Source organism: Condylura cristata, unplaced genomic scaffold (genome assembly GCF_000260355.1).
Source record: "Condylura cristata isolate star-nosed mole 26May11 unplaced genomic scaffold, ConCri1.0 scaffold00034, whole genome shotgun sequence".
Classification (NCBI taxonomy): domain Eukaryota; kingdom Metazoa; phylum Chordata; class Mammalia; order Eulipotyphla; family Talpidae; genus Condylura; species Condylura cristata.
The window spans coordinates 14,483,687-14,497,989 of NW_004567135.1; the positions used below are offsets into that span (position 1 = coordinate 14,483,687).

The following is a 14,303-nucleotide window of genomic DNA, read 5'->3' on the forward strand; positions in this document are numbered from 1 at the left end:
TAGTAATGTCTCTTTTGCTGTACAGAAGCTCTTTAACTTGATATAGTCCCATCTATTTATCTTTGCCTTCACTATTGTGGCGTTGGGTGCTCTGGTAAGACAATTATTTTTAAGCCCCTTATATTTCCTCACAATTTGTTCCTCTTACTATTTCATCATTTCCCCGTTTTCTGCTGTTGGAGTGTGCAGACACACTTTGTTGCCCTGTAACTCCCTCATCCTTCTTGTGCAAGAGAGGAAATTCTGACTTAAGCACACAGCCACAGAACAGTTAGTATTCTGTTATCTTTAGGGTTGAGTTTCCAAAAATAAAGCCTCCATCCTTCAAGTTTCACTCTCCTTAAATCTTACCAACACAACACTCCAGGACTCCAACTGAGGCGGAAAAGAAGGTGGAAGAAGAGAAAGAATGAATTCATCCAAGTCGCCTTCATCACAATGCACAGGTAAACTCTGCAAGTCTCTTTTCTTTTATAGATTTCTTTTTCCTTTGGAGATTAATACTTATGTTGCATGACAGTAGAAAAGTTTTCAGTAAAGTAGAAGAGGCAGAGAGACAGGAAGAGAGAATGAAGGAGAAGGACATAAAAGAGAATGATTAGAAAACTATATTGGAAAGATGGCTGTCTTCAGTTTGGGAGAGTCACCGAACTGAACAGTTTCTGCTGTTCTCCTCTTCCTACAATTCACTGGATCCCTCTGAACAAGTCACTGTACTTGAGGGGAATCCATTTTTCTTAACTTTAAAATGTACTTTGGGGGGCTCCTTGGTGGTGCCCCCATCTGCAACATGAGTTTGATCCCAGGCTAGGGTGCTGATCCACATGGCGCAGCAGACCTCCCCTGTCTTGCCCGCTGCTCCCCGCAGCAGTGTGTTTCAGTACATCTGTCAGTTCTGTTCCCCATGCTATCTCTGATGAGTCCTTTCACCCCATCCCACCCCCAACCCTGGCCTAAGCCCCAGTTCTTGCATGAATGAATAAATAAATCTTTGGAAAAGAATAAAATGTGCATTGGGAGGATGGAGGAAAGAACTACTAGATGATTGCAAGTTGTAGCTTAATGAATTACAAAGGGCTTGCAAAATGAGACACAAAAAAGAGGAGAGCAGAATAGACAAGAAAAACAGAGTGAGGAAAAAGAGAGGGAGAAAGGAAGAGGAAAATCTGGGAGAACTGGCAGAAAAAAATCACATTTCTGTCCAAATTGATGAATCAGTCTTAAAATTAGTACAATTAAAAGTGTGGTCTCCAAAAAAAAAATGTACAAAATGGTATAAAAATAAACTGTTACATTATTTTTTTTTTTAAAAAAAAGTATGGTCTCCAAGCCAGTGGCATCAGCAGCTCCCAAGAACTTGGATCCATATGAACTCCACTAAATTGTCAACAATTACTCTGGGGTTCTGTTTTCACAAATCCCCCAAATGATTCTGACGCATGCCAAGGTTTGAGAATTACTCAACACACTAAGTGCTGGTGGAAGGAAAACTGTAAGGCTGCATAAGAATCTCATGCATCTCTTTTGTATCTTTCTTAGGGAAGATTAACTATGTTTCTGTCTTTCTACAGGAAGACTATTTTTCTCTTCCCAAGTGTTCTTATGGACTGTTGCTGGGGTTGCCATGCTATTACTCAGTGCCTGTTTTATCACTAAATGTGTTGGTAAGTTCTGAAGGTCAAGTTAAGTCTCCCTGGTGAATATTGAAGTAAATTCTTCCTTGCTGCCTGTGGATTCTCTTCTCCTGAAAAAAAAAAAAAAAAAGAACTGTCACCAAGTTTCAATGACTTCTGATTCTATTTTCATGACAGATATTCTTCATTTGCAGGTGGCCTTGAGCCCTTCCCTCTATACCCTGGTCATTACTGTAACCCTCTCTGTGAGAAGCGGTTACTAAATGCAAGAGGTTCACATCCTGTGGGTGGCAGCCAACAGACCAGGTCCAAGTTTATGGAAGAAAGAGAAGTTTCATGACTTGTGACAAGTGCACAAATCCCCCCAAGGGATGCCTCGAGTAGAGAATTCAAAAGGCTTTAATTTTGTTTTATGAGTCACCATAGATTGATATTATTTTTATCCCCATTTTATAGATCAACAATGTTACAATGGTTAAAGAATTTGCCTAAGATCACACAGCCAGTGAATGACAAAGTCAATATTCAAGCTCAAGTCTGCCTGACTTTCGAGATTAGGATGCTTAAGCCCTGTGCCTCCAATAAAGAAACTATTGCCCTAGTTTGAGCCTCACCCTTCTTCAGGCTTCTTGTTGGTCTCTGCTTTCATTTTTTCTAGTTCACCTTCAAACTGTTTTAAAGTCATTTATTAAAGTATAATAAACAAAAATAAAAGTATAATATACAAACATAAAAGTTGCTCCTTTAAGTACAGTTTGATGAGTTTTAACAAATGTATATAGGTGTGTAACCATCACCATAAACACGTCAAAAAATATTTCCATCATCCCAAAAACTTCATCTTGACCTCATAGGTTTTTAAAAGGGAAAGCACAGAAGTAGAAAGAGGAAGTCCTGAGTGCTGGGATGCTGGAATACCAGGCCAGCGAGGGTCTGCACAGTTGCGCAGATAGGACATGCTTCAATTTACCTGGCATTTCAGGAGGAGATCTTAGTATGCTAATGTGGCTTTTGGCTACTTCCAGTCACTCAGGATCAAGCCTGCACATGCTCTGGGTTCTTCTTGTATTACTTTGGTGGTTGAGCTCTGAGCCAGGTGGCTGGGATCTGGTCAGCAAGATAAGGTGAGACATTGTTTCAGGTAAATCAGTCAAGCACATTTAACTGCCTTATTGGGAATAAATCAGACCATGAAGTGCCACAACAATCCCGGCTTTTTGTTCTCCGAGGTGCTGGTTTGAGAACAATTGGAGCCAGAGACACGAGTAATCACTTTCTGGAAATAAAAGAGGGTAAAACTTGGCATAAGAGAAAATACAAACATATTTGCTTTCTCTGAACCTTCGGAGCCTGAGATAACATGCATTCATCCTCATAAGTCAGAAAAATCATAACTGAATTCCTCCTCTCCCTCTCTTCCACTTCTGCCTCTTCCCCCTCCCCCTCCTACCCTCCTCCTCCCTTCTCCCAGAAGGAAAATTACATAGTAATAGAATATTATCACAGTTTTTGGTTCTTCTGTTTTGAATCCAAACACAGATAAAATGTATTTTTTAGCAAGAGGAATGAACATTAGTCTGCCCCTTTCCTTTCAGTGACATATCACATCCTTCAACTCTGTGATGAGAAAGAATTCCAGCCACGAGATGATTGGATGGCACCCTCCTGCTACAATGATGGATCAGGTACAGGAATCCTCAGATTTGAACTTCAAAATGTACATATCAGCATTTTCTAGTTTCTAGATCAATTGGGGGATAAGCAAAGTAATTGAAGCATGGGCTCTTTTTTCAAGTCAAAATGCAAAGTCTTGCCTGTTCTCTTAGAGATGATGAAGAGATGGTGAGAAGGTAGGAGAAGAATTTTAGGAAAGCAATTAGCATTGGTGCAAGAAAATTTGGGGGACATTATAGTAAACTTCTGGAATATATTTGAGGTACATGCCTGGAAGGTTAATTGAGAAAATGTTGTCCCCAGGAATGCATCCCATCCAATTCATCATCTGTTTCCAAAATGAAGTGAACAAGAAGGAACTTTGGAAATCCCTCAGAAATATACACCCAGTAGTTTTACACATCGTTCTATTCCAGATCGTAGAAAAGTCTTGTGTGTCACTAGAAAAGTAATTTCCTTCTCTGAGCTATAAATTCCTCATCATTAAATTGAGAGAGATTGAATTATTTACTTTTTTAAGATTTATATTTATTTATGCTTACAGAACTGGGGTACAGGCCAGAGGTGTGGTGGGTGAGAGGCTTCACCAGCAACAGAGTGGGGAGCAGAACAGGCAGATCTCTGAAGACACTGCTGAGGGGAGCAGGGGGCAAGTCAGGAGAGGTCTGCCATGCCATGTGGATCACCTCCGGGGTGGGAATCAAACTCACGCTGCAGTGGCTTCAGAGAGCTTCATAAGGCAGTGCTTTAACCCATTGTGCCCCCAGGGAGAGCCAGGATTATTTTTTTTTTTTTAAGAAACGAAGGCTCAATGGACTTTGAGGAAGATTCTGGGTGCTTCAGTAGTGGAGAGGTATAGTGACTACACCTGAGGAGAGAATGCTAACCCTATACTGTCAAATTCTAACAAGAATGTAAACAATGGTATTTCAATTAACAATGGTAAAATGTTTATTTTAAAATTTTTAAAATTATTTTCTTACATCATTGTAGCCCCCCAATAGTTCTTCCACCATATCACTGATGAACTATCACCATGTTCCCTTGCTCTCATCCCTCGTTGGCTCCTCCCTCACCCCACCCTTTGCTGTATCCTCAGTTCTATGGTCAGCTTGCTAATTTTGACTTTCTTGACCCTTTGATGATGGGTTTTATGGGTCCTCCCCTCCAGATAAAGGTTCTGTTTCTTACTCAATTCACACAGGAGACTCACAGAAACGTTTCTCCTAGGTTCAGTCAAGAATTGCTGTCCACTGAATTGGTTATATTTTCAAGTTAGCTGCTACTTCTTTTCTACGAACACACTGACCTGGACATTAAGTGTAAAAAACTGCTCAGACATGGGAGCTCATCTGGTGGTTATCAACACTGAGGAGGAGCAGGTAGTTGGAATACAGCTCTCCATATATGACATTCTTCACAGGAACAACAGTCTTCTCCAAACATGTTCTCACAATGACTATTAAGGGAACAAGTCAATACCAACTTTAACTTATTTTCATCATTTGAAAAACCTAAGAAAAAAAGGAATATTTCATCCCTTTGTTAGTTGGAAGATAAAGGGTTCACTTCATGATGACCAGTATGTTTAGCTATATCTTATAAAAGAGCACACAAGTACTGCTTGAAGTTGTCATTAATAGTGTTTTGTGCTAGATATATACTGTACATTTTGCTAGTGATGACAATAGATAGATTTTTGAATGAGTTATTCAGAATATCCTTCTCTGTTGAAGTTTTTTGGTTTAATTTTATGTAATATATAGTTTTGCCATATAAAAGAAATCAGAAGATGATCCTTTATGAGCTTGTAATTTCAGACCCATTAATCTATCATCTCTAAACCAAATCCTGCTTTATCTCTAACAACTACCTTCAACTTTTGTTCAGAATTGAAACAATTGATTTCTCTCTCTTTTTCTTATTGTGCATCTTCATTAGAAATTCCTTTTCCATGCAAAACCTAGAGGCAAAGAGTTTTATATTGGACTGACAGACAAGAGGCATGAGAATCAATGGGAATGGGTAGATGGCACACCTTTCAACCAGTCTCTCAGGTAATTTCCTTCTTCTAGATAATTGCAACCTAACTCTAATCCTAGTTATAGCATTGTTTTCTTTTTCTTCAAATTTTTAAATATATTCATTATATCATCCTTCATTGTGTACAGTGATATCATTATCATTTTGTATGGTTTACCTGTGAAATTCCTCCACCAATTCACCTGTGCACCATCACCATAGTCCTTGCTGCTTTTCCTACCCCTGTCCTGGTCCTTCCCCCTCCTCCTCCCTTACAGAATGTCTCTGATTATAGTTACCTGATGATTTTGACTTTTACTTTATTGTAGTTACTTTATTTTGTTGAAGGAGTTACCAGAATATTCTTCTGTTTCATGAGATCCATTCTTGGTGATACTCAAAGCAAAAAGGGAAAGAGTGATTATAGATAAGAAAACAGGCCCTCCCTCGTGGTGCAGCGGGTTGAAGCACAGCACTGAGAATCTGAAGCCGCTTCTGCATGAGTTCGATTCCCGCCTGCCCCGGAGGAGACCACATGGCGTGGCAGACCTCTCCTGACCCACCCGCTGCTCCCCTCAGCAGTGTACTTCGTTGATCTGCCTGTTCTGTTCCCCGCTCTGTCTCTGGTGAAGCCTCTCACCGCCCCTGAGCCTCTGGCCTGTGCCCCAGTTCTGTATGCACAAATAAATAAATCTTTAAAAAAAAAAAAAGAAAGAAAGAAAACAGGGATATGAGTATCTGCTACTTCCATTTCCTAGAAATATCTCAACAATAAAGGGGAAATAACAGATAATTATGACAAAGGATTAGACTTGAAGATTAACTCATTGGAAATTCACAAGAGGCACAGAATAGAATTCAGAGCCTTATGCCCCCAAACTATAGAAATGAGATAACCATAGTGACTTGAGAAAGACAATAGATGCTTAATGGAGTGAACACAGGACTCTCCATAGTGTCATCTCCTTTCTCCTTATAATGGCTGGATGTCATTAGAGCACAGCATTTTGGAGTTTTCAAATTGTGTATCTCATTCATTTTTAAATTTTACTTAAATTGCATCTTTCTGAGCTACTTCGATATCAGTTTTCACTTAGCAGCTAAGGAAATAAGAGTTGTGGGAGAAGATTAAATAATTTCTAGAGTATAGCCCAGATCCTTTGATATTTTAGAAAGTCACTTCACTTCAGCATTGTAATATTTTTGATGGATGTACCTAAGTTAATACAAGCCCTTTGTAGAATAAAAGGACCCAAATAAGAATCAAGATATAAGTGCAAAGGAAACAAGTCCATCAGGATATAGATCTTTCCGTAACTTCTTACTCTGGGCCTTATAGCATAAGAGAGCAAGATAGCAGAAAATCTGAAAGATCCAGTCTGCTTCATGACTCACAACTATGACTTAGACAAGTGGTTTCACTTTTATGGGATTCCCTCTCTTCCTCATTGATATGAACATTATAACACCTACCTCACATATAGGTAATATGTGAAGTGAAAACACACAAATGCAATTTGCCTATTGTACTGGGGTCTTTGATCTCTTGACATTAGGATTTCCAATTGCCCATGACTCTCTCTTTCAGCTTCTGGGATGCAGGAGAGCCTAACAACTTAGCTACTGTTGAGGACTGTGCCACCATAAGAGACTCTTCAAACCCAAGGCAAAATTGGAATGATGTGCCCTGTTTCTTCAATCTGTTCCGGATCTGTGAAATGCCACAAACAAATATTTGAATAAAGAAAAAAATCTCTTTGACAAGAAGGCACACCTAAATGAAGAGGAATAAGAGCAAGAAATTGGCTACAGCCCCAACAGGAGAGAAGTGTGCATTGCATTTCATGAGAACTCCCTATGTTTTGTTGCTTTACATCATATAAATAAAAATAAGTACCTTTGTTAGAATGTTCTAATTCATGATACTGAATAAAGTGTGTTGTTCTCTATGTTAGTCTTAGGACATCTCAAAAATTACAGAGGAATTCTCTAGCAAATGCTGTGAAAAGAAAGGAATGCTCCTTATAATGCATTCACTTCATATGGGTGTATTTATATGTAAACACAAAAACTAGGAAAAATACAGAATTCAACAAAGAAGAGGGTCTGGGGAATGTCTTTGTACTTAATCTTAGCCAAAGGTCTGAGAAGCAATGGAAAGTACCTTTCAACTAATACCTGAATTCAAGCTCAGTATTGATTTCTCTTTTTTCTAGCTTCTAAAAAGTCTCTCTTCTCTTCCTGTTTACACACTGTTTCTATTCTGCCCAAGCACATATCCTCACTATATTCTCCTAGGGATGAGTAGGACACTTGCTTCAAGTCATAAAACGTAGTCTTGCTCCTAAGACTTGTGACTTTCTGCTCAAAGGGCTCTACTGCACCTCTTAGGAAAGTCCATACTAACTTTCAACTAATCCAACAGTCTAGCCAACTAACCAATAGACTCATTCATCCCACTCACCCAAACTTCTTTTACTATCTGTTTACTCTCCCATGATGAATCAGGGGGTGAATTTATATCTATTGGTCAACTTAAGGCCAGGCTCAAGCAGTCAAATTATTCTAAGAATGCATTCAACTTGACACTTTCCTATCTCAAATCTATCCATTAATTGCATAATATGCTACTAATTCTGATAGGTCTATTCAAGAGTAAACTACCTGGTGGCATCTGTAACTAAGTTTCTTGCACCATGAAGAACATCTTGAAGAGACGATACCCAAAATGCATAAATTGGAATCAATGTGTGGTCATTGAATGGGAAAATTCAACTGGAAATGCATTCCATCTCCAAAGAAAGATAGATTTGGGTCATAGTCCTGGTTCTGTTGTGACCTAGCAACAGAAGGTGAACTCTCTGGCTTCTCAAAGGTTTTGATTTCTTAGCCATAGAAGTGAAGGAGTTTACTTAAAGTGATCTGTAAATTTAATGAATCACAGTTTGACAAAACTTTTGACTAATCAGAACTGCACTGAGAGATAGCCTCACTTGCATAAAGCAGAACTAGTCCCACCTCTTTTCCCAGGTTAGCATGTTACTCCCAGGGGTCTTTGGGCAATTCATCTCAAGTGCTCCTGGAGTCTGTATCCCCTGAACCAAAACGACCAGCTTGCAAGTACTCCAAGGAAAAGTTTAAACAGTTGAGTGTAAATACAATTTATTTGTACTATAGTGATTAATTAGAATTTTTTGAATGTGTAAAAATCCAAGAATTTACAGTATTTGAAATATGAATAATTTATACTATAGCTATATATTATTTTATATATCATATAATTTATTTATATGTATTATTTTATAGATATTATTTAAAATATATATTATATTTCTATTTATTCAGTAAAATAAATTCTAAATAAATATTATAGGCCTTGTTTATTTTTGTTTTAGTAAACAAATGTATTATTATGATCTGCACATTACTATATATATTTCTTTTGATAAGAGTACACACTATTATCTTGTGCTAACTACTATGTATGTAGTTTGTGGGAGTACAGAATGGAATAATACTTTTCACCAATTCTACAATATATGTATTATGTGCCAGGGGCTTGTTAAAAGACAAAGTTCCCAAATTTAGAGATCTAGTTGTTTTAGAGGGACAGTGAGAAGAATCCTTGGAATCACTGGATAACACTCATAGCCAAGATGGAATTTTCCAAACTCAACCTCTTTCTTCCCTGACTGGGGACTACAAAGCATTAGGGGCAAACATGAGCTGCAATGTTGACCTTAAAACACAGAACAAATATGAGCCAGTCACTTTTCCAGGTCAACTCCCAAACTAAGCAGAACTAAATTTATAGGAGGTTGACACTAATGAACACAACTAAAAGAAGGTGGCAAACAGGATGAATGATGAATAAGAATGCTTTATAGATTGAATTCTAGCAAGGTGATCTTGATTCATTCACTAGACTTTTGTTGGACCTTTAGTGTGTCCTCTACACCCTACTACCCCCTCCCAACACATACCTTTGATATTTTCAAGTAGGTAAAAACTTGAAATTTATAATCCCTAAGGACATAAATCTGGGCTTTCTTTGCCCATACCTCAAAGAGGAGTCATAAAAGTAATATTCTGTAAATAATTTTGAAGAACTATGACAAATGTCATTGGGCATGCCAGCTTAGCTAGTCAAGTGTCATACAAATAGTCACCACCATTATTGAAGAAAAATAATTTCTTTAAGCATGACTCCTCCCAGCTTCATCCATGCTGCAAATGACATGAGCTTATTTTTTATTGCTGTGTAATATTCCATTGTGTATATGTAACACATCTTCTTGATCTAGTCATCTATTTTTGGACATTTAGGTTGATTTCACACCAGAAAGAAAAAGAAAAATACCAGATGGTTTCACTCATAGCAGGAGTGAAAAAAAAAGTAATAAAGTAAAAAATGAACATCAACTAACAACTATAAACCAGAGACATTTTACAGGGGAGAAGAGGGAAACAGGGTCAGGAAGAGCTCATAGGACAATGGTGATGGCATGTGGGGGAAGTGGTGGTGGGAAGTCCACGGGGATTACAACTGAGTGGAAAAAAATGTACAAAATGAAGGTATATATATATATATATATAAAGAGAGAGAGAGACATATATAATTTTAAAATCCAACTAGTCACTTAAAAAAAGAAAAGAAAAATAGTTTTTCTTGTACAATCTAAAAACTGAAATCACACAAATGACACTACAAAGCCTTAGATAATAGTAGCAAAGGCAAGATCAGTCAAGTTACTTGAAAGCAAAAAGTCAACCAAAAGTAACCTGTGAAATCATGAATTGAAGCAACGACAAAATTTCAAATTAACAGATTGGTGGCATAATAAAGTCACTGAGTATTCTGTACATCTTCTAGAAAGAATGAACGGACTTTCTACAGATTGGAAAGAGGTAAATAGGACCATCACTGAAAGAGAAGAACAGGTATTCACTACAGACTAATGAGCTCCAATCTAACAAGGCAAGTTAGATATTCTAAATGGACCTCTACTGAACATTCATGTGACTAAGAAAATTTAAATAAAGGAAGCTTACTTAATAATATGTTCTGATGAAGATAGCTATTCCAGAAAAGCATAAAACAAGTTTGGTTCATCTTATAGACTGCAGTTATGGCAGCTCAAAGCTGTGTACCCTTCACTTCAGTGAAGAAGGTAGGTTATCACATCAGTTTTTAATACTGAAATAACGCCTTCTCAAGCAAAAGTATTTTATTAAAAAAGAAATACAAAGATCTAGACTACTTGGAAAAAACCTCTGAAAACATTATTGTGTAAACATTGGGATTTTCTACAGTTTGTGAGGAGGGATAAAAGGAATTCCTTTGGCAAAATAGTTAATGTTAGTAACCCATACAATATATATAGGAGAATATAACTATCCAGCTGATGCTAGCTATAGCCCTGAAGCATCATAAAAAATATACCTGTACAGGAGTGTTAGTTAATATTTGTTGATATGCCAGGAACTATTGTAGACAGTGAACATAAATTGTTCAGTATAAATGAAATAAGTATTTTTTCTTTACAAATAATAAATCCAAGTCTTTGAAAAAATGAAAGCTTACCTGACTTCCCATATTCAATATGCTAGAATGGGAATTCAGATCTGGTGATGACACTGTTAGCATCTAGGTTATAAACAATGTGAGAACTGTATAAACTGATCAGGTAAAATGCCTGATAAACACTAGATGGCAGAGAAATTAAGAACATTAGGCGAGGGAATAAGAACATTATCAGTATGGAAATTATGGCTGATGACATTGACAACAGAGTCTGTGCAAGAAGCAGAGAGAGAAATGACAGCAACTTAGTGGTGATGAAACCCATATAGACACACAGAATGGAAACCACAACAAAAATCCAGTGACTCATTGGACACCCACAGCTTCCTCTTTGGTGGAGCAAGTAAAGAAATCTGATCTGAGGCAACATGCTTCCCAGAGGTCAGACAGGTCAGGGAAATTCAGAGACAAGTGAATCTGTCTGGACCAACAATGAAGATTACTTTCCTTCCTGGAGGTTCTGCTACCATCCTAGAGACCACCTTAACTGAGAGCTTTCTCCTAGACACCAGATTAACCGAGAACTTTCTCCAAATAGGGTGGCCAGCAGCCATCCTTCTAGAATACAGGGTGGTTTTATATACAGAAGAAATCTTTAGGAAAGGGTAATTAGACACCAACTTCTTGTTTTTCCAAGGCAGCGCTTTGTCTTAATTTTTACAGATTTAAATCCCAATGTCTCTCCTTGAAAGCTTTATAGGAATCTCGAATTTAAAATGTCTAGCAACTACCACTGGTTTCCCATCTAAAACAGTCTCATGCACAGTTTTCTCCACATCTAGAAAAAAGACTAAATTGAAATCAAGTCATTTCTCAACTCAAAAGCCTCCACTGACTTCCAGTCTTGCTCAGAATAATCTTTAAAATATCTTATCATCTGCCCTCCCTGGTGGCGCAGCAGGTTAAAGCACAGCACTAAGAAGCTTAAGCCACTTTTGCATGAGTTCGATCCCCGCCTGCCCCGGAGGTGACCACATGGCGTGGCAGACCTCTCCTGACCCGCCCACTGCTCCCCTCAGCAGTGTACTTCATCGATCTGCCTGTTCTGCTCCCCACTCTGACCCTGATGAATCCTCTCACCCTCCGCATCTCTGGCCTGTACCCTAGTTCTGTATGAATACATAAATAAATCTTTTTTTAAAAAAAATCTTATCATCTTTGTGAAGCGTCACATGATCTGCACCCTCCACCCCACTCACCTCCTGAAGACACACATCTACTCACACTGGCCTCTGACTTGGAAACATTCTCAAGCTTCAGGTTTGGTCCAACCTGGGTACTCTTCAGTTCAATGTTTGCCTGGCTCAATGTTCCTCTTCTTGAGGTTGTTGTTCAAATGTCTCCATAACAGAGAGGCTCCTTTCTGTACCTGATATACCAGTATCCTATCATCACACCCTCTTTATCTTGCTTATATGTTTCTCCAAAGTACTTATCATACAATAGGTAGTTTTTATTTACTGCTCCTTCCCATTAGGGTGCAATATACATGCAAATAATTATTCTGTTTTTTCCATTAGTTTATCGCAAATAGGAGAAAACTTGGCATATAATAGCTTTGCAGTATGTTTTCTGAATGAGTAAAAAGTGGGGCATCAGGTTAAACTTAGGTTGTATTGACGATGTTTTCTTGTTTCACAGATCATGAGCTAAACTTTGCTTTGCTGCACATAATTAAACCTCTAGCTTCCGCAGCCTACAGCAATGTTTCCCAGGTATGGCACAGAATACTGCTGTGGGAGCTGTTTATTAGGGTGCTACAAAACATCAGCAAAGAAGACACTGCCTATCCCACATTGGAGATTCACAACACATGTTGTCATGTAAAATCCTAAGATTCTTACATAAAGAAAGCTTCCAAGTTCAAACTAGAATTCTGAAACTAGTTTAAATTATGAACAGTTTTGTTCTTGGTTTATCCACATGGTAAGGACATCCTGTAGAATTGTTTTCAACAAACCACCAGCCCAATGGCCTAGTTCCAACCATGATTGGATTTTCACTTACAAAGACCCTGGTGACTTCAACTGGGGACAGCGGCTCAAGATTCAGTCTGCTCCCTTTTTATTTGACCAGGAAACCCAAAGAGAAGAGCACAGCCATCTTAGTCATAAAGTTAAGCTTCTGAAAAAGTGAAGACTCCCTCATTTAATATTTTAGATTTTTAGCAAAAAGTTTATTCACTTCCTGATACCCACAAGAAATCCAACTTCTTATAGTCCACACCATATGGGGAATTAAAGGCTCATTCTGCCTTTAGCTATCTTTTAACACCCAGAAGTTTAGAGGCTTTTACAGGAAACTGCATAATTCCAAGTATCACTTGCCTCAAAGAAACCAGGCTGTCTTAAAAAGTAATCTAATAAACAACTTATTTAAAGACTTCAGCCCCCAATGCTAATAATAGACTTATATATCCTAAACTAATGAGCTTTTTACTGGAGTATTTTTGAAAATTACTTCTCTAGAAACAATAGCTCAGTTTCCTCAGTGAATGTTTCCAGGACTTTTGCATGCAAACTGCCATTTCTGTTTTATTGTGCTGAAGAGAATACCAGAAGAACAGCCATGTAAGATACCAGCATAAAATTATGAACTCCAATGATCAAGCCAGAGCCTAAAGATGGAAAGAAATCTGCTGGAGATACTGGGCAAGCCACAAATACTGTGGCACTCTATTTTTCCTCAGTAGTAAAATACAATTCAAGTAGTAAAATACATTTCAAGAAGTTGTGGCCTTCCAAATGAAAACATCGGAGAGGTCTTAGTACTTTAGAAAACACTTGTTGATCCCTCCCTGGTGGTACAGTGGGTTAAAGCACAGCACTGTGAATCTATCACAGCCACTGCAGCACAAGTTCGATCCCCAGCCAGGGAGATAGCCACATGGCGCAGCAGCACCTCTCCTGACCCACGCACTGCTCCCCTCAGCAGTGTATTTCAGTACATCTGCCTGTTCTGCTCCCCACTCTGTCTCTGGTGAATCCTCTCACCCCCTCCCTGCACCTTTGGCCTGTACCCCAGTTCTGTATGCATAAAAGTAAATAAATCTTAAAAAAAAAAACACACCATCAAATGTTCAGTTTCACACTCACTTTGGTATATGATTCTATTATATTGTATCATCAGTAGAAACTGAGACAAGAAGAATCCCGTTTTAACAGGTATTTTTTACATAAATGAGACCAAAAATTCTTATCCCACATAGACCACCAACAACATCTTCACCACAGTTCTTACATATCAGATCTTTATCAGCTCTCTTTAGCTGGTCAGAGATTAAATTTCAGTGCAAGATGGAGACTGTACTTCCTAAGGGTTAAAATTCACTAGTAACTAGCAACATGAGGCTCAGACCTTCAATTTGGTTTGACTCATCCAAAGTTGAA

General features: G+C 38.2%; 1 protein-coding gene across 2 annotated transcripts; it reads left to right on the forward strand.

Annotated features, from left to right (window-relative positions):
- Positions 1 to 287: 287 nt before the first annotated feature.
- CLEC4E (C-type lectin domain family 4, member E) lies at positions 288 to 7,182 on the forward strand. 2 transcript variants are annotated; one of them, XM_004692573.2, is made up of 6 exons: positions 288 to 446; positions 1,572 to 1,664; positions 3,230 to 3,319; positions 4,539 to 4,690; positions 5,250 to 5,365; positions 6,919 to 7,182. In XM_004692573.2, exons 1-6 carry the CDS (start codon positions 410 to 412, stop codon positions 7,067 to 7,069), a joined length of 639 nt encoding a protein of 212 aa, XP_004692630.1. In that variant the 5' UTR covers positions 288 to 409; the 3' UTR covers positions 7,070 to 7,182. The 2 variants fall into 2 exon arrangements, with proteins under 2 accessions (XP_004692630.1, XP_012587821.1); XM_012732367.1 differs by lacking the exon at positions 6,919 to 7,182 and adding an exon at positions 5,679 to 5,788.
- The last annotated feature ends 7,121 nt before the right edge of the window (positions 7,183 to 14,303 follow it).